Raw genomic sequence first — 20,630 nt, 5'->3', positions numbered from 1 at the left:
TAGGTTACCCCGCACTCTTTCCACATGGTTTTCATGTAACTAGACATGAAGTTGGATCCTCGGTCAGAGACAACCTCCTTGGGGAATCCAACACGGGTGAAAATGCCCAGGAGAGCCCTGGCAACCACCTTGGCAGTAACAGTCCGAAGGGGTATTGCCTCAGGGTACCTGGTGGCATGATCTACCAAGACCAGGATGAACCGATGTCCACCTGAAGTGGGAGGGTCAAGGGGACCGACGATGTCGATGCCCACCCTCTCAAATGGTGTGCCAACCACTGGTAATGGCTGCAGTGGGGCAATGACCCTGCCTCCAGTCTTGCCAGACAACTGACAAGTTGGGCAGGTCCTGCAGTGGGACTCCACCTCTACTCCCATCCGTGGCCAGTAGAAATGGGCAGAGAGCCTCTGCTTAGTCTTCTTGGTCCCAAGATGACCAGCCAAGGGCACCTCATGCGCCAACTGCAGTAGGAAGGGCCTGTAAACCTGGGGTACCACCAACCTCTTGCGGGCACCAGGTTCGGGCTTAGTGGGCTCACTAACAAGGAGCTCACCCTCCCAATAAATCTTGAATGTCCTAGGCACTTCACCTTGTGCCTGGGACAGGGCCTGTTTCCTCAGGCCCTCGAGAGAGTGGCACTCTCTCTGTCCCTTACAGAAGTCTGCCCGGGAGGGTCCCCCTTCAGCTAACAAGCATTGAAGGTCGGGATGATCCTCCGGGTTGAGAACCTCTCCCACAGGAGAGTCTTCTGTCTCTTCTCCCACAGGAGTTGAGTTTGGGTTTTCCACTGGACCCAGCCCGTCCGGAGCATGGATCCCAATGGGTGCTGTCGGAACAGCAGGAAGAGAAGGTGTTCCCTCCACAGAGGTGGCCTTCTTGGTCTTCCTTCTTCTTGCCTTAGGCCTCGCCTTTGGCTCGGGTACCTGACTCACAGCCAGACCCGGTGTCACCTGTGACCTAGTGACTGCAGCAGCAGTCATGGGAAGACCATCCGAGATCAACCCCAACTCTACTAGATCATTTCCTAACAGAATGTTAGCAGGGACATTGTCCTGAACCAGGACAGGAAGCTTTGCTGTCTTGTCTCCAATCATGAGTGTGACTAGGGCTACAGGCGATAATTTGGGAGGCCCACCAGCTAACCTGGTGGTTCTCAGAGGAGCACCTACATAGTCCTCTGGCTTGAGCAGGGTCCTGTCCACCACTGTCATGCTTGCCCCAGTGTCTCTCAAACCAGTAGAAGGCTGGCCATTCAAGAGGACACTTCTCAAAAACCTACGGGTGTTCTGCGGGATAGTTGCCAGTACTTCTGCGTACTGGTCCCAGGCCCCAAGGGACACTAAGGAAATCTCTACCGGAGCACCAAATGTGATTCCTGTAGAGGAGGGGAGGACAGTGGCCTCCACCTCAGCCACGGGGTAAGGGTAGGTCAGGCTGACAGCCTGTACTCCAAGTGCCTTACCTTTACACTTGGGGTCACCCCTTTTGTGATCCAGAGCCCCACAATCCCAACAAGTGCCAGGAGTGCGGGGTACGGTACTGGAACCACTGGGAACCTGCTTTGCAGCAGGTGGACCACTACTCTTATTCCCACCCACAGAGGACTTATCCCCACTAGATTTTTGGGTCTTAGGAGAGGAAGGTTTTGGTTTACCCGACTGTGACTGCTTTTGGGACTCCTCAGCTTTCTGAGAGGCCCCCTTTTCTTTGTCCTTGTCCTTCCCACTGGAGTCCTTAGGGGACACCCGGTGGGAGACCCACTTGTCAGCCAACCTAGCCAGCTTAAAGGGGTCCAAAATGTTCTGGTCAGCCACATACTGACGCAGCTCTGGTGAACAGGCTTCAGAAAAATGCTCAAAAAACAAGAGGTGGGACAACTCAACAAAAGTTTTCACCTTGTAACCGTCAATCCACCCCATCATGTTCATGTGCGCAGTACTCACCCAGTCAACCCAAGACACATTCTCTCTTTTCTTAAAATCCCTGAACCTTTTAAGGTATTGGGTAGGTGTCTTGCCAAACTTGGCAATCAAAGCAGACTTCATACACTCATACTGACCCCTTTCCTCCACACTCAGCTTCAGAATACAGTCATATCCAGTTTGAGGCACTCTGCTTAACAAACACTTAGCCCAATCTCTTTTATCTACATCATGAATTGCACAAGCCATTTCAAACGCTTCAATCCATTGGAGGATATCTGAACCCTCCACAAACACACCAACCAAATCTTTCATAAACTTGGTGGCTGGGGACCTGCCACTCTCAATTGGTCTAGCTGAAGTCTCCACTCTAGCTCTCTCTAGCTGGATTCTCTGACATTCAGTGTCCTTGTCTTTGAGCGCAAGATCCCTATTCTTGAGTTCCACTTGCTGTGCCAGCTCCTCTTTCTTAAGCTCAGCTTCTATTTCCAACTTGCGATATTCAAAGGCCAATTTCATCCTTAATAACTCAAGTTCCATGGAATTGCTGGGGTTTGGAACAGAGGCAGCAGGAATGGTGGCATTCCCAGAAACAGATTCAGCGACAACCCCAGGGGCAGAGTCCTCACTGGTTGCATCCCCCCCTTCATCAAGGGTTTCACCATCAGTCTGGTAGTCCACCAGGGCAGCTATCAGCTCAGCCCTAGACTTATCCACAAAGTCTAACTCCCTGGCTTCACAAGCACTCTGGAGAGCCTCTAAGCTCATCCGAGTCAATTTACCATTTGCAATGGGCTCCATTGCCTGTAATGCAGTTATTTGGTACACACCCAAACCTTAATCTAATAAAAGTGCGGATATTTTGTAAGTGGCACGGTTATACACTGAGTCTTAAAACCATAAGCATCCCACCGCTGCCACCAGCTTGTCAAGACCGGTGGGGGGGTCTGTACTTCCGCTCTCTATATGGTAGAGGAGAGGCACAGAGGACCCCAGCCAAGATTCTCTAATACGGTAGCTATGGACGAGCAATCAAGGCCTAGCTTCTCAGGAGGTGATGCAGGCTGGTTCTTAAGTACAGTGTATCCCCAAGCCCCCACAAAGGAATGTCCACACACTGTATTACTGAAAACACAGTCTTTATATAATTAATATTCAAGGGTTATGTACACTTATCACAACAACGCACTTTGTGCTCAGGAAAACCAATAATGATAAATATCTACAATTCTAAAGTGGTACCACTAATATTAGACCTCATAACAGTGCATTCACAATACTGTAGCAATGGCACGCGGATCAATAAGAAGGAAACCAGCAATAGAGAGAGGAGAGATACCAGAGGGTTGAAACAATAGGCAGAAGACTGGCCCTTGCTACTGGACACAGTTCTGTGTGGAGATCCCCCACCTGGGCAACCTGTAAAATAAAGAGATATAACACAAGCCCAGTCCATATATTGTTCAACAGTCTTATTCTCTCCTACAATGTTTTTACCCCCCCAATGTACCTGGTGGAGTCGAGTTCTTCGAAGAGGCGTCGACAGATCCTTCTTGAATGACCCCCTTTAAAGCAGGAGTCACGGATCGTCGAGAGGCGTCGAGAAACGTCGAAGACCTCGGGGTTCGGCGACGGGGAATCGACGGCCCGTCTTGAATGCCTTCCCTTTCAAGCGGGAGACACGGGGCGTCGAACGTCCGTCGACAAACGAGGTAGAACGATGTCGAGGAGGCGGCAGCTTCGTCCGAGCGGTGCTCGTCGGCGTCGGGGCATCGGCGTCCTGCAAGGCGGAGGTGTGCGGGGCACCTCGATGACAATAGTTCTGGACCGCAAAGATTGTAGAGACGGGAGCCCAGCAAGGGCGTCGAGTCGCTCGAGTCTTTGGGATCGTGAGGTGGCGGGAAACCCACCGGCGGATTCTCCTCGGCGCGTTGGTCGTCCTCGACTTTCTCCGGCAGGGCAAAAGCGGTCGACGGTGCGGACGAGGGAGTCCTTCGAGTCAAATGTTCTTAGGCAAGGAGCGGACGGCTCCGGTCGTCGGCGGCTCGGCGTCAAGTGGTTCCCACGGCTGGGCAACACAACTTCGACGGGCCTCCAGCGGTTGCACAGACCTGCGAACCCTGGTCGACGGCAAAGGACTTCAACAGCGTCGATGTCCGGGTGCTTTACTTCGGTCTCCTCGGCAGTCCCCTTCTCCGGTCGGCAGCCTTTCGATGGTCTGGCGTCCAGGGAGCTTCGGCGAAGATTCAGCGGTGCTCGATGGTCCCTCGGAGCACGGGAAGAGGGCGCCTTACCAGGTCCTCTCTCGGGTCAGTCCTCGACGATTTCGACAACCTTCAGTTCCGTCGAAGCAAATGCCACAGCAAGTCTTCTTCTTCCAGCTGGACGTCGAGGATCAGCAAATCCAGTTACTCTTGAGTGGAGACTCAGCTTCTGAATGCTTCTGAACAATTTCCAGTGGTGAGAGGTCCCCAGATATACTATTCTGTCTCTCATCCACACTGCTGGCACACACACAGCAGCCAATCACACAGAAGGGCATTCATGCAGTCAGTCAGCCAATCAGGCACACAGTGCATTCAGGCCACACTCCTCCCTTTCAGACACTCACAACAAGGAATGTGGATTGGGACAAGTACCCAGCCAGTCAACACTACACACTGCATTCAGGCCAGTTTCGGGCAGGGCTGTCTCAGTCTTTGTCTCTCATGCCAGAAACCAGACAACCACAACAAGGAGTGTATATTGGTCACACACTCCATTCACCCAGGTCCCACCCACAGGAGGTACCCATAACATACAGTCACTGGGAAGGCTCCAGTCAGTCTAGCTGGGCCTTCACAACAACACCATATATGGAACCTCCACCCAACAGCCAGCCAGGGGGAAGGGACAGAGCCAGGGCTTCCCAGGACTTTGGGAAAAACAAGACAACAGGCAATAGAAAGCAAGAGGCCACAGGGGCCATCTTGTTTCTATCAGGAATCAACTGATCCCAATGGCAGGGCCTGGGTATCCCAAAATGGAGGACACCCAGAGCACCTGTCAAGTTTAGCATGGAGCTGCCACCAGCCCATACCCTGCTCTGTGGGCCACCCACAGGTGCCCAAAAACATACACTAGGGGCACAGGGTTGTACCCCTACCCATGGGTGCCATAAGGGTATCCCATGGGTCTGTTCACCAAACCAAAAGAGAGCTGCACTGCCAGGAGTCCCTCATGGACTCCTGGGCAGAAAACATGACAGAACACACGGTAAAAACAGAAAAAGGACAAGGATTCAGATGCATTTCCGGCATCACAGTGACTACGCTCATGACTGCACACAAGCCATTGAACTTTACTCCAGCACAAGAAGAGTTGAGGAAAATGCCCTAGCAGGGGGGGAATAATGTACATTGATGGGTCATCGATGATAGACCAAAGCGATGGTGTTAGAAGGACAGAAGCAGCACTGGTTAGGTTGACGGAAGACTGGATGCATGTGCCAGTAAAATGTGTCCAACTACCACAACATTATTTGGCACAAGCCGCAGAGCTAGTGGCCCTAATATTGGCATTAAGGGAGAGTTTAGATAAAAGAGTGACGATATACTCTGACAGTGCATATGTCATGTCAACAGTCCACTCAGGATTAATAAAATGGCAGAGGAGAGGATTCAGAAGAGCAGATGGTACGCCAGTACAGCATGCTCTATTACTAGCAGAACTAATTGAAGTAATTAATGACCCAAAAGAGATAGCTCTGGTTAAGTGTCAGGCCCACACCAATGGGGATGACCCTATCTCAAAAGGTAAAGAATCAGCAGACGCATATGCCAAGCGTGCTGAGTATTTTGGAGAAATGTGGATCCCCCCCCAGAAAAAGGAAAAGATAGGGGGAGGATGGGAGCGAGACAAATGTTGATGAAGGATGGGTATACACCCATCACTGAAACGCAGATACTAGAATTACAGGCAGCAGCACCTATGGCAGAAAAGGAACTATGGGTAAAAAGGAGGATGCACAATGTCACCTACAGATGCATTGTGGCGTCAGAGCAATACAGGAAGTGTAGTGATGCCCCTAGCATTACTAAAAACAGCCCTAGCTCAGCTACACCATCCAGCGCACACAGGAAAGGAGGTGATTGCAGCACGGATAAAGGAAGCTTGGTTTTGTCCTGAGCTAAATTCTCATGTTGCAGCATTTATCAGAAATTGCTTAACGTGCCAACAGTTTACAGCCGGTCACACGCTGCAAGTGATAAAAGGTACTATACCCCAGCCTGAAGGACCCTTCCTGCACTTACATATTGACTACGTTGACATGATCAACGTATGTCAAGGACAAAGATACATGATTGTAGTGGTGTGCCCATTTTCAAGGTGTATTGAGGCTGGACCCTGCTCCCATGAGGACGCGTTCAGAGCAGCCACATTCTTGGGGAGGGAAGTCTTCCCAAGATGGGGAGTGTGCGAAGTGCTGCGGTCAGACAATGGCCCACACTTTGCTAATGAGATGTTCGAGCACATAACTGCAATGCTCGGCATAAAACATAAGTTTGCATGCGCATACCACCCGCAGGCTAACGTGTCTGTGAATGCCTAAATGGCCTGCTAAAAGAAGAAATAGCAAAGATACAGCAGACAACTAAGAAAAGCTGGTTGTACTGCCTTCCCCTGGCTCTGTTTGAGCTGAGGAATAGGCCAGGATCCAACCACCACCTCACTCCCCACGAGGTGGTGACTGGACTTCAGAAGCGCCTTCCATTAACACCAATATCAAGGGCCTTCACCGACCACGAAAGTTCTGCAAATGTATTTGGTGATGAAATGTATCAAGACGTGTCTTCCTTGATTACTGGTGTTGCTTTTATCTCTCAACAGCTCGAGCGCACGCGGGGCGTGTTGAGGATCACCCAACCAGAAGGAACAAACGAGGAACAAGAGCAGCAAAAACAGTGCACAATTGCGGAAAGGAGACTACGTTCTCCTCCGCAACTTCAACAGGAAGTGGAACGGCCCCAGGTTTACGGGGCCTCACTTAGTGGAAGCAGTAGCTCCCAGAGCAATTAAAATAGTTGACAAGAAGGTCTGTAAACACCTCCACGACGTCAAGCCCTACAAAGACCAGACCCGCCCTTGCGTTGACGACAGGGCCACCGAAAAAACAACAGCATCAGCAACGCCAACAACAGACAAAGACACACCGCAGACAAGGACAATTGTGACAATGCCCCTGGCCCCTCCCCAGCCACACACACAGCCATAGACTTTGGACAATAACCCATGGCCCACCCCATGGTCACAAGATCTCAAAGCAAACAAACCTCTGCCCCGCCCAGCCCCGTCCCTGCCATCATCGAATAAAGGAAATTGTATAACAAACTGGAATTTTGCACACACACATATAAACATGTGTATGTTCTCTCTCTCCTTTTTGTCTCGCACATGCAGGCACAGCATATTACTGTATTGTTTAGAAAGTGAAGTAACTAATGTTGTGTTCTGCCCAGGAGTAAATGCTACCCACAGAATGATAACACCTCTGAGGCCCTGACACACCAATTTGTATACCATATAAAGAGGCCAAAGTATCTAAAAAAGAGAATGGTACGTGTGTACTACAACATGTTCATTTTGGCCATAGAACAATAATTACCACATCTCCACGAGCACTTACCAGCTCTGAGAGATAGGTCACTGAGACTAGCGTGGGAACAGCTTTTCGCCTGCTTGATTAAAAACACTAACAAAATAACGCACATTTTCAGAATTTTCAGGTGGGCATCTTTAACATCGCAAGAATAAGCTGCAGGACCGCAGCAAAGGTAAGAGCAAAAATGCCAGTGAGATTAGCTACTGTAATAAAGTTAACAGGTGTGTTGGTTGTCACTGGTCTATTGGCTGCCTCTGTCTGGCAGAAACACTACGCTTATGATGTGATGGCTGTACCCCAAACTAACTCACCCCCTCCCACAGCTGCAACAGATACGGTGTCAGGTGGTACAAGTGACACCAGAAGTAAGGAACACAGGGTTAAACGCAGCACATGTGGAGATGATAAGGGAATTGACACATACCTCACAGACTCAGCACACGTCTCAAAAAACATGGGGTATCAGCACAGGACCAAAATTGGTAAGCAGACAACTGAGGACAACTGTTATGTTTGCTTGTTGATCCCATACGCTATGAGCGTATCAAAAACATTTGTAGCCACTGAAGTATCAGCAAAGACAGTGGAATGCCTGATATATTTGGCACTCTTCCAAACAAAAGGACGGATTCAAGGGACAGTGGTGACACTTCAATGGAAAACAAGGGATACAAATCCATACGCAAATAATTTCACCAAAACATATTTGATGTACCACAAAAGAATCCTCCATACTGAAGCTTTCAGATACATGACAGATGGCCCTGAAAAAGGAGAAATTAAGAAAGTAACGTTACAATACCTGCCGTGCGATTGGTATGCAAACAAAGTTGCTGGTGAACAAGGGTGTTGGAAAAGACCTCTAATAACTATAACTGGGAAAATATATACGAATGAAGGGTGGGAAATAGGAGTGGTTGGGAGCAACATGGTAAAAAGAGAAAATATTACCACCATAAAAGAGCACAACGACAGATGTTGGTCGACATGGGGAAAATATGTACCGATGCTAACATGGCTGGAGAAGGACGAAGATCCAATAACTATACTACCGCTCACAACACCCGCACTGTGCTATCAACACAACACCAACTGTGAAAACATGATAGAAATACCAGAGGGGGGTGCCGGCACAACAGTCATAATGGATCACTATTGGGCCTGCAGCGATAAGGCATACCACACCTTGCCTTCATCATGGAATGGAATATGCACTATGGTGCACATCAATGTGCCATCCCTGGTTGTGCCTCAGAAACACGTCAACATGGCCAACTTTCCCCAGATGGACGAAGGAAACAAGAAGAGGAAAAGATCAGTAGAAGTACAAGAAGGTGACGAGAACAACAACAATAACGTTTTGCCAATAGTGAAAAGACAAGGAGAACACCTGACGGGAAACTTCTTGTGGGGAAGATCAGAAACAGCTCTCACCCCCATCCAACCAGAACACAGACTATTCAGCAGAGCAGCAATGTTCTTCTCATCCATAATACACCCAGTACTACAGGCATATGCAAATGGAAAATGGTTGCAGATCACCAGATGGGAGCTGATGATGGCAATAAATTTGACAGTAAACGGATTCAACGCAATAAAAGAAGAACTGAGAGCAGTAGGAATGGTAGCACTGCAAAACAGGTATGTGCTAGACCTTCTCACGGCAATGGAGGGAGGAGTTTGTGCAAAAATAGGGCAATCATGTTGCACATTCTCCCCTGCTAATGACGCAGACAATGGAACACTTACTGAAGCAGTATCACAACTTGCCCTGATGCACTCCAAAATGATGAAAGAAAGTAAAGGAGTAGAGAAAGACGGCAGCTGGTTTTCATTCTTATGGTCATGGATGCCTTCATGGCTATAAGATGGGCTGAAGATAATAGTAGGATGCATAATATTGGCTGCAGCTGTGTTGATTGTAATAAAGTTTTGGAAAGCTAGAAAAGCACGTACAACAGACGAAATAATGGAGATGGTAGGCATGCACGCCTTACTGCCAGCCGATGATTGAAAGCACACCGACAAGATATTATAGGAAAGAGAGAGGCAGCGCAAACAGATCCTTGACAACCATATGGATCCGCCATCTGTGAAGGTGGAAAACCCAAGAAACCCAAGGAGCTATGTTGGAAGATGGGTATACTGCAAACCTGGTGGCGGCTACGTTTACATGTACTGGTCATTTGAAAGTATGGAGAGTGAAAGGAGATAAGGAAAAGGATGAGTTTGTGGTCGACAAGTCAACCAGTGGGGGGGACTGAAGTGGGAGAATGGGAAAAGACCCTCCCCCTAATCTCATCCAGACCATGGCCTAGAGGATCACAGCCCAGACACTCCCCACAAGATGAGTTTTTCTATTTACCAGATGATAAAATACCCTGGTTCAGAAACTTACACATAAGAGGAGCATGCCCACCAGCACGCCAAGCTCAAGCCGACGCCTGCAACATGGATGAGCTCGACTAAGAACAACAGCCACAAGTATCCACATCGTTAGAGATGCCATAACGACATAGCCAACAGACGAGAACACACGTGCCACCATGCACACTGGTCACTCACACACCAACCTACACGAAGAACATAATCAGTGCTATGATGTAGGTGACTGACACACCCACTGACGTGCATCGTTGTTATTATTTTTACATAGGCCTTTTTACAGCACCGCAGAAACGCAAGACGCCGAAGAGCGTGTGTACATGCTTGCTGATGCTTCTTCCGCCACCCATCCCTATGACAACACCACCATGTATATCTAATGCTGCGTGTGACACTCTGTTGCCCCACGATCTCCATGCTATGGATTATGTACCGCCATCTATGAACTAGGCCCGAGTAGGCTGCAAGCAAGAGTCCCCAGGCAAGAGCCTCGCAATGAAAATCCTCTCAGAACAAGAGTACAAGAGTTGACCATGCAGGACGAGCCCCCAGCGAGAGCTCACAGCCAAGGCCATGATTTTGCAACTCGCATGCCGCGAGCCGAGCGCCAAGGTTACACCTGTAAGTGCCAAGCACTCATGGACGAAATACAAATCAAATTTCTGCTCCAGCTACGGTCTCTCCACACGTGACCAAGCCGAACTGAAAAGGTGCCAATCTCACGAGACAGGAAGCTGCCAGGGTCCCACGTCTGGGACACAGGTTGCAACAACGAAGCGGCAAGATGGACACCTACAGCGATGGGAAAGACCTGCCTATAAGCAAGCCCATGACCGGACCTGTCCATTGTCTGAACAAACACATAGTTGCGCATTGTTGCTAATGACAGGTACACCGCAAGCTGGGAATGGCAACCAATCGGAATACAGGGGGGCTTATTACTGACACCATTACTCTTAGCTAATCACCAAGGGTCCCTCTGTAACAATTCTAAAGTAACAACTGCAAGGGACAACCCAAGCGTACCACCTGACCCATCCTCATCCACTAATATTTCTTTCCATATGTCACCTCTACTAACCCTACCACTCAGGGAACCAATCCAGAGTGGCGATAGGTTTTGTGCTAACTTTCCCAGGCGTCATACTACCGTAAAAAGGGCCTGCGAGCCTCACTACGAGTGAGAGTCCCGTCAGATGCATACGAACCGAGACTCATCCCTGCCGTTATTATAACAGACTGCAGTACCGCCTTGCTTCTTGTGTGTGTCTAAAACTCCTTTTGGGGACACGGGAGGAGTTGGGGCCTCCCCAGCCTGGAGGTCCGCGGACGGCTCTGCCGGCCCCGGGAGAATCACCCCGACACTTCTTCTGAGACAATACGCCTTATGTTTATAGTTGATTTAGAGGGAGATTGTTTTCCAGATGTTGTGGATGGTGGCTTGGTAGTATAGACTTCTATTTACGTCCGTAGGTTTTCTCAAAATTGTTGTGAAGTTTATTGTTTTTCGGTGTAATTTTGACATCAAGAAAATTAACGTCTAGGTTGCCAATCTCTAGAGTACATTTTATTCTTGTATTACACATGTTTAGATAGTTTAGGAAGCTGTGCAATTCTGTTGATGGTCCCTTCCAAATTTCAAAAATATCATCTATTATCGCCTCCACATGGCCAGTTTGTTTGACCATGTGAGATGTTCCAAAATGTGAAGAGATTCAAAATGAAATATAATGAAATATAAAGGTATTAGTGTAGGCTGGCGCCATCGCTGAGCCCATCGAGGTGCCTGAGATTTGAAGGTAAAATTGCCCCTGAAATCTGAAGAAATTATTGTACAAAATCATTTTTGCCAATTCAATTGCGAATACCTTATTTGAAGGAAAATATTCTTCTTTAAGAAGTAACCATTCCAGAGCTTCCAGGAGTTGTAGTCATGCTTAACTGCAGTTAAACAAATCGAAACTTGGCACCTGAACGATGTGTTGTAAAAGGAAGGCCAGCGAACACGCCACCCCATAGGTGGCAGCTTGGGTGTTTGCCACAATTAGCAGCAACGCTCTTCCTCCACCAGAGGTCATGGGGCATCAATAGAAGGGGGCAGGGAAAGGGGTTATGGGAGGGTGCAGAAAGGGTGGATGGTGCTCCAGGAGGAGGATGGCATAGTTTTCGGATATTGGTAGGCCCAGGAGTGGATTGGGCAGTGGAAGGGCAGAAATGTTCCTTTACAGAAAGGGGCGTGATGATTCAATGGTCCTTACGGTCCTGGGACATAAGGAAGAAAAGAAACAAAGTAAAAACTGTACGCTTTTCAATGCACAGGCAGCAGACAATTGCTCCCCGAAAAGAAATGAGTGTACAAGCAACTGCCTTCCTTTCCAGATCATGAATAATATGCCCCCCCTTCCTTTCCACTCCTCACCCCCCTATTTGCTTTCAGAAATACTTTCATAAGTAAGACTTAATGAGAACACATCACACATACCCTGTACATATTTCTAAACAGACTTCAACATATGTCGGCCTAAGAGTGCAATTGTATCGATATTACCCCCAAATCGTGCTATGGAAGATTACAGATACTAGAACGATACTCAGCAGAAGGGCATTTTCGGACTGAGACTCACAACAGAAGAAAATGTGTTGCAAAGTAAACATGGTGGTAATTCATGGTTTCATATATTGCATGTGAAAAATTTGACCAAAATGGAAACGCTACACACCTTTCCCTATACACCTTGAGTCAATCTTCTCTAGCCAAGGGATTGTGGCAACCTAACATTATGCACCATTAAGGCCCTTAGAAGCAGGAGGCGAGACAGGAGAGTGTTTGTAGCCTCCCTGTCTCACACGTGCAAGAAAATAAAACAGACACTCCCCGGACAGGAAATAAGGCAAAAGAGAGCAGGCTGCGAGATGCGAGAGTTCAAGGAAAAGTTTATCTAGATCTCTGAGAGCGCTCTGACAAATTATCGTTACATTACATTTTTATACAGTAGTATGACGCATTCAACATAAGATACTATGTCGATCCCGGATTGGTCAGTTGCACACTGTCTCAGGCGTGGATGGCATCTCTTCCTCCAGTTTGGTTGCTTGGTTGGCGGGAGGATTGACGTCAGACATATGTGCTCCGGATGGGTGAAGGTCAGGTCGCTGTGAAACACGGGGGTCACTATCTAAGCTAATGTAATTCATTCTCTATAATACATGCACTAAATATTAGTGGTTGAAAAGGACTGTCAATAGTTTATCATGTCTCTATAAAAGTCACATCACACAGGTACTTATATCATCTATAATCTTGGATTATACAAGTCATAGGTAAGAGGTCTTGACCACTCTAATACAATGACCGGAGTGTAGGTTCATGCTTACAAGAATCTCAGGTATGTGGCATTTGTTAGTATTGGGCACGATATAATGCAGCAGAGGTCTAGTGTTAATTGGGGGTCTGCTGGGTGGGCATCATGGCATGGTCAATGATCTGGCACATGAAAGGAATACCTTGCAGGGACACAGGGTCGGAATGGCAGTAAGTTTCCATTGGCGAGGGTGCGGGGGCAAGGACACTTTTGTGGAGATGGACGAGCTATGTGCTTAGCTCATGTTGGTTCATATGCAGGATAGTGATCTCAGAGGAAAAGAGATGTGTTACATTTATTATTTGTTGCAAGCACCTCCGGCTTCAGCGTGAGAATGGAGCTGTGGAGTTTTCCAGTCAGAGTGGGAACAAGAGTGGGGGCCATGTGCTCCGAGCTGCTGCGAGGAAAGGAAGAGAAGTATTTTGTACTATCGCAGTGAGGCCTGGTCACCAAGATAGAGTCGAAAGGGGGTAGAAAAAATTGATGCCCTGTGTCCTGCTCAGTGGTCCCATCTACGCGAATGTCACCCAAAGTTAACATCACATAAGGGCGAGGGGCGTACCCACTGCTGGAGGCACTTGGTCCGAGTTTTGTACTGAGAAGTGAAGGCAGAGAGGGGCCTGCTGGCCCCTCGCTCCCACACAAGAGTCTGATGGGCAGCGCCTTGAAAAGGTCAATACTTGTAGCCATAGTACGAATTGTTGCTACAGTGTTGTATCTGTCCTGCGTACGATATGATGGTACTATGTCCTTTCACCGTAGGATGTTTTTTCGATGGGTTTTTTACTGCAATTTTTTTCATGAAAAACCCATCACATTTTTTAGGGGTGGTTAGAAAATTATATATATGGGGTGTGGGTGTTTGGGAATACATAAAAAAAATAGAGGAAATGGGTGGTTGGGGGACACCCCCCAAAATTGCGGGGAACCCCCAAAAATAAAAATGTGATGGGTTTTTTTGTAAAAAGATCTGCAGTAAAAAACCCAGCGAAAATAAACCTGCGATGAAATGACATGGAACTGATATGATAAGTCATTTATAACATGCCTGTACACAAGTGTTTGCAGGTGCAACAAGAAAAGGGAGGGAAGAAAGAGAGAGGACAAAACAAGCGATCTTACTAGGCCTTGCGTCATTCAAATTGTGCAAGTGCGATGAGGTAAGTGCGGGGGGTGGGGCCAGGGAGAGGGAAAAGGGAAGTGCAATTAGGGCAGCATTGCTCTGAGTAAGTGCAGCCAGGGAAGTGCGGCTCTGAGTAAATCAAGGAGGTAGGGGACTATAGGTTTACAATTACAGCCTCTAAGTGTGCAGTAAGCCCAGAGGCAGTGCAGTGGCAACTGGTCGTGGAGAAGCCTGGTACCCAGTGAGAATCTGAGGGTAGCCAGGCCACCAGTCTGTCCATATGGGTAGGCTCAGTCCTGGGGTGTTACTCGCTTGATTGAAACCGAAGAAGCCTATGTAGGATAGACGAGCAAGAACACAATTCTGGCGCTGCGGTCAACTTGCTGCAGTGACGGCACAGTCTCCTTGGAGGGGATAGGGTCAAGGAGGTTTGTGAAACTTCCCTCAAATGGGCTCAAAGGCTGTGCTAGGGTACCAGTGCAGTATATGTCAGGGTTATTGTGGCTCCAGTAGATCTCTGCACGTCACTACCTTGGGGCAAAGTGCAATAAAAACAAATGTACCAAAAGGATCAGTTGTATGTGTGTATAGATATATAATATAGATGTATGTGTGCCAAAGAAAGACACGAATATGATGTCGGCCAAGTCGCATGTGCTTTTCTCAAACACGTGAAGAACATTAAAACTTAGAATGACAACTCTTCAAAAGGTGTGTTTTTACACTCCCAGTGGTTTATTGTGATATTGTATAGTGACTATGAAGTGTTGTTTCTTTTGACTTATTTTTGTCTCTCCCTCCCTATTCTCTTATTCCATCATTCCCAAAAATGTTACAGTATACGACGTAATTTGTAAAAACATGAAAAATGAAATGTTGTTTTGTATTGGGTGTCCTTGGATGTATTTATTTTTTATATATGTGTAGCGCCCACACCCGAAGATATCACAGTGCTTGTATGTCTTGCATGGGGTCACCAGAGGACGTTACAGTTGGCCATCGGGTGCTTTTTTTCGCTTTTTTTTTCTCCCCAGCGCAGAGCAGGGGTTTGGGACGGCTGACTCTGGGCGGATCCTGAGATCCGGCTACACATCTGGTGCCGGATCTGGGACCCGGCGAGAGCCGGCCCAATGACCAGCGTTGCTTGTACCAAGGTAGAGAAGCGTGTCAGGACATGATAGGAAGCACATTCAATAGACAAATCGGATTTCAGTTTTAGCAGGGGAAATCAGTCATATGCAGCCTTAAAAAAGCCTGCAGATGGTGAAACAAGGGTTGGCACATGCCCTATATCACAATATACCACTGTTGCCATGCTACGTTTTAAGGAATAGCATGTTATACACTTTGAGCAGAGTGCATGCGATTGGGCCGATGCCATTAACGTTGTAAAGTACAGGGTGCCAGGTGGTTTGAATGGCATCAGCAAGTCATCACCATGGTAGACTCTGAATTGTTTAAATAAAACATACTGAGTGTGTGGCGGCGCAGGTCTTTACCGCTCAAACCTTTGCGTTTTTTATCTGTTAAAAAATGAAATGATCTGATGTGTCTTGTGGATATATCTGTGTATTCGATCTGATGTATGTGTGGGTATTATGAGTATGGTTTATGTGTCTGGGGACTTAGTTAAGGGTTTCTCTCGGGGAGCGGGTGGCGCCCGGGTGCATCTCTCTAGATCGGGTGTGTTATGGTGCCTTTTAAAGAAGAGGAGTAGATTGCGTTGGGGCAGCTAAAGCGTATACATAACTTTAGCACCCTGTTTCAAAGCAGGGGTCGTTGACGTTTATGTCTTGATGCCCAGTGTCGGGCAGTCAAGGGAGCATAAAAGGGCTGGAGCTGAAGGTGGGGAACTCTCTGGTGCCTTGCCCTTTAGCCAAAAGAGAGTCTTGGCGGAGGTACAGGGCGTATTCACTAAGAGAGGGCTAGCAAGAACCAGGGGAGTTGCTAGGTCTGGAAAAGACCCGGGGCTAAGCTGATGTCGGAACTGTTGGGACTGGGGGCTAGCTAGTCTTTTGGCTGTAGCTCCTGAGATTCTATCCGGGGCTACAACCAAAAGATCAGGGGCTATAGCCCCCTTAGCCCCCCCCCTAGCAACGCCCCTGGCAAGAACCACAAGGATGAAGCAAAACCACTAGCTTAATTAGTCAACAGCGCGCAGAGGTAAAAGATCCAGCGATGCCAAGGGAGCCTGGAGCTCCTTCCAGCCCCGGATGCGTGGGCCGGAATTAAACAGAAGTTTATACGTAAAGCAGTGACACAAGTCAACGTCGAAGTTGAAAAAGTTGAAGTGGAAAAATGATGTAAATAAAATAATATACAAAGGGATGGATGGCTAGGGAGTTTTAGATTGGGGAGATCCCTTGCAAGGAACATGAATTTAGTATGCTCGGGGAGGTAGCTAGTATCTCCAGCTCAGCACAGAAAACCGGAAGCTGCGACTTCATTGTTTAGGAATCGCCTGTGCACCTGCTGCCTACCCAAACCCACTGAGATGCATTGTGCGCCCGTTTTTATCACTGGGAGGTGGGGGGGGGGGGAGAGTTGGGGAGCCAATGGGCGATTGATATATTTTGTTTTATTGTTGGGACAGCCACTGTTAAGTTCAGGACTGGGAAAGCGGTGTCCTGCTAATATCTTATCAACTAGTATGCCAGTTCATCTGGAAACAGGTTTCCTCCTTGAACACGTCTCCTCTACCCGAAAGCGGTCCTCAGAGCCCCCCTACCTGCGGTCACCATCTTTAGTCCCAGGAAATGTGTAATCTCTCACAGGGCATGTAAACAGGAAGCGCTGAATCAGGCCAGGGGCCACGTGACCGCCGTTTCATCCGTGCTCTGTGGTAATCCAGGTCTGTCATGACGTCTTGTACGTAACCGCACGTGAATTACTTAAACAGGCCACGAGAGGTTGTTTCTGCCTGTCACTCGCACTGAGAACCGAAGCTGAAATTTAATCTAAAAGAAACCAATTTTAGAGGGAGGGCAGACTGGCAAACGTTTGCCACAGACAATTGACAGCTCACAACAACAACAACACGTGTCAGACCCTTTCTGATGGAGGTCCCGGTCACCACACAGCTTGACCCGACTGTAAATAAAACGCTTATGTGATCCACAAAAGCCGGGTAATCGCTGGCAATTACAGCCTTACAAGGGAGGCTTTCCCACCTGCTGAGACAATTGCCAAGGAAGAGGCTGAAAGGGAAAGAGAGGTGCGGAAGGATAAGTGAACCCCATAACCCCATAAGGGGGAACTAAGGGCTTTTACGAAACTTGTTGTGAAAGCGCCTATCACACTGCATTCATATTGTAAACAACACACTCAGGGTTATTTTATAAGGTGCTGAACCGAGGCGCATTTCATAGGAATCCATTAGTTGTACGCCTGCAAGAAAATCTCATGCAGGACTACAATAAAACGCATGGACAAGCCCGAGGAATGTCTACGGACACAGGTGCTGAGTATGCGGGGGCAGGAGGGGCAGCAGTCCCCGTTCTCCTTGAATAATGGGGCAGGAGTGTCATTTTGTAGTGGTGGAGATTCTGCAACCAAAAACCCAGATTCAGTTTATTTATATTTAAGTTTAATCATGGTTTTCTAAATCACTGGGCACGACAGGGCTGGCCCATCTCCTGCTGCCCTGAGACTTGGTGAACTGTTAGCAAGCATCTTGCAAAGCTAGCAAGTGTTACGTCAAAGTTGGAAGGCCCTTCATGGCCACTTCGGTGTTGTTTGAGGGATGAGACACTATTTGTGGGTTTGGGAGAAGTAGTGAATCCTGAAGCAGAATATTGCAAAGACAGCTCAGCAGTTCCGTCTGTAAATCCAATGGCTTTTTTACAATTCCTTCTGCTGAATACGCTGTAAAATGTGTTGTTTCGACCTGGGAATGGGTACAGCTCCCTCGCTTCGCTCGGTGTAGGAATTTTTACCCCATAGCAAAAATCAAAGGTTGCCACCCCTGCCGTAGAGATCCCATCTCTGCTCGGTGCCCCTCCTCTGCCTCGACACCAGGCTGGGACAGGGACATAAAATCGGTCCAGGCACCAATGAAAATGTGGCCCACAGTCACACATTACAATTTGTTACTTTTTAGAACAAACTGGTCAAGTACTACCCAATGGGGGTGTTTTGGGTGAAACATGTTGTAAATAACGTATTTCAAAGCATATTTGCTTAGTAACATTGGTTAAAACTAGGGACACAATTTATGAAACTGCCCCACTATGGCCAAAATAGTGGCCCATTCTGGCCACAAAACTGGCCCATAATAGAATCATGGGCCGCCACTGCGGGCATAGCCCAATATGCCAGTCCGATCCTGCTCGTCACTGCTCGAAAAAGGGGCGAGGAGGTAAATCATGACGTAAAAATGAGGTTGAATGTGTATAAAGACACAACATTCACTGATGGAGCGTAGTCTGTGATTGGGCACTTGGCCATACTGATTTATTGATGCATTTATTTGATATGGTTGTACTGTGCTACGTGGTAATAAAATCATTGCTTTAAAGGACATGAGTGAAAGATGATGGAAAGAGACAGGGAAAGGTCAGGGAACATTCATAGCTAAGAACCTGGGGCCACTTCTCAGATCCCTATAAGGAGGAGAATGTGGAAGGGGTGCATACAGGGAGTCGAGAGGTAAAGGTCAGGGGACATATATAGATACACCCTAAGGGCACTTTTAATAACCTCACTAGGAGAGGGAGCAAGTAGGACAAGGTCAGAGGGCATCATAGCTGAACCCGCGGACTGCAAATAGGTGGTGCCATTTTCAAACTGCTCTTCACTGGCTGCCGGGTAAGGCTCCCTTTACCCAGACTTTAAGAGGTGGAGCAAGGTCTGGTCACGAGGGCCTTTTGCACGAATCAGAGTGCTCTTTAGCTGCAGGGACTGGTGGGAACTTGTTGGGCAGTCTCTGGATGGTTTCTGGGGTTGCTGCTCTCTCGACAGATGGGAGGGACCTCCGCACAGTTTATTCATGCTCCTGGTAGTGGGGAAATACCATTACTAGTTAATCGGCAGAATCATACCGGAACTGTGGGTACCACCCAGTGGAATGCTACCGCTGAGGACTAAACACTGATTTAACCTGGGTGCACATTTCACCGACTGCAGAAATGCTTTCGCATCACATCAATCAATTTTGTATACCGGGTATGACCATATTTGCCCAGGGAAATCCCCCCATGCAAATATGTCCCACCCATCCCTCCTCCATTGGTGTAATATATTTCCCATTTGGAGACCTGGTAGAGGCAAGGAGAAACTCACCTTAGTGTAGGTGAACCTTTAACAGGGAATATTTTAGACGGTTTCCTTGGGGGACACAAAAAGTGGGTAGGGAAATGGCACCTGGGAACCCTGCTCACTCAGGAGCATTGCTACCACACTTAATGGCAGCCTACCCACATTCACGCAATATCCTTCCCACATGCTCCTGAAGACGGACCGCCCAAGGTCTCCCTGGGGAACACCTTGACACTCACTGAGGAGCACCTCGCTACTACACATTCACTTAATGGGCATTCTGCACCGCGCACAGTCATTGTAGTAGACCCAATATTTGAGTTTGCCAAAGTGTAGTCCTTCCTTTGTCTTTGTGGCCTGGCCAAAAATAAAAGGGGTTCTTTCTCCCAATCAGTAGAGCCCACAACAACACACTTAGGTGCAGCCGCCCCACACACATTCAACACATTCTCTGTCTCTCACTCGCTATGTCACTCTCTCTTGCTCTCTTCCTGTCCCGCTCTTTACCTCACCCTCTCTCTTTCTTACATCCCAACGTTCCTACTTGGATGGACCTTAAACCATTTGGAGCACTCTGTGAAGTATGTAATCTGGAAATCTTTGCTAGTAAACACCACAACCATGTTTCACATAGGTTTTATCCACAAAAATGCTGAACGCAGTGTTTACAAACGATGATAGGCAAAAACATCCATGTTTTGCAAAATGAAGATAAAATCGTTGTCAAACTTTGTATTTTGCATATCCATCCAGAAAGTCAAGGGAGAAAATCTGGAAAAATGACTGCTTTAGTTCTCGCTCTTCCATAAAGCTGTTGTGGTGATCGATAAAGGTCCCAATGGGAAAGAGGGGTTTGCAATATATGCACCATATTAGCGACTGGGGAGATGGCGATGTTAATGCGATGTTGCGATTTGGCATGTATCCAGTGTAGTTAATAG

The 20,630-nt window shown here is 47.8% G+C and overlaps 1 protein-coding gene across 1 annotated transcript in view; it reads right to left on the bottom strand.

The window, feature by feature from the left end:
* The window catches only part of TIGIT (T cell immunoreceptor with Ig and ITIM domains), a 270,659-nt gene extending 253,418 nt beyond the window's left edge, over positions 1-17,241 (bottom strand). Inside the window, exon 1 of the mRNA XM_069635900.1 lies at positions 17,162-17,241. Coding sequence (XP_069492001.1) covers positions 17,162-17,174 — 13 coding nt within the window. The 5' untranslated portion in view covers positions 17,175-17,241. The remainder of the gene's footprint in view (positions 1-17,161) is intronic.
* Between the last annotated feature and the right edge of the window lie 3,389 nt (positions 17,242-20,630).

This window comes from Ambystoma mexicanum, chromosome 7p (genome assembly GCF_040938575.1).
Source record: "Ambystoma mexicanum isolate Mex_15411 chromosome 7p, UKY_AmexF1_1, whole genome shotgun sequence".
Classification (NCBI taxonomy): domain Eukaryota; kingdom Metazoa; phylum Chordata; class Amphibia; order Caudata; family Ambystomatidae; genus Ambystoma; species Ambystoma mexicanum.
Note: the sequence above shows the minus strand (reverse complement) of the source record. Positions and strands in the feature narration are given on the sequence as shown.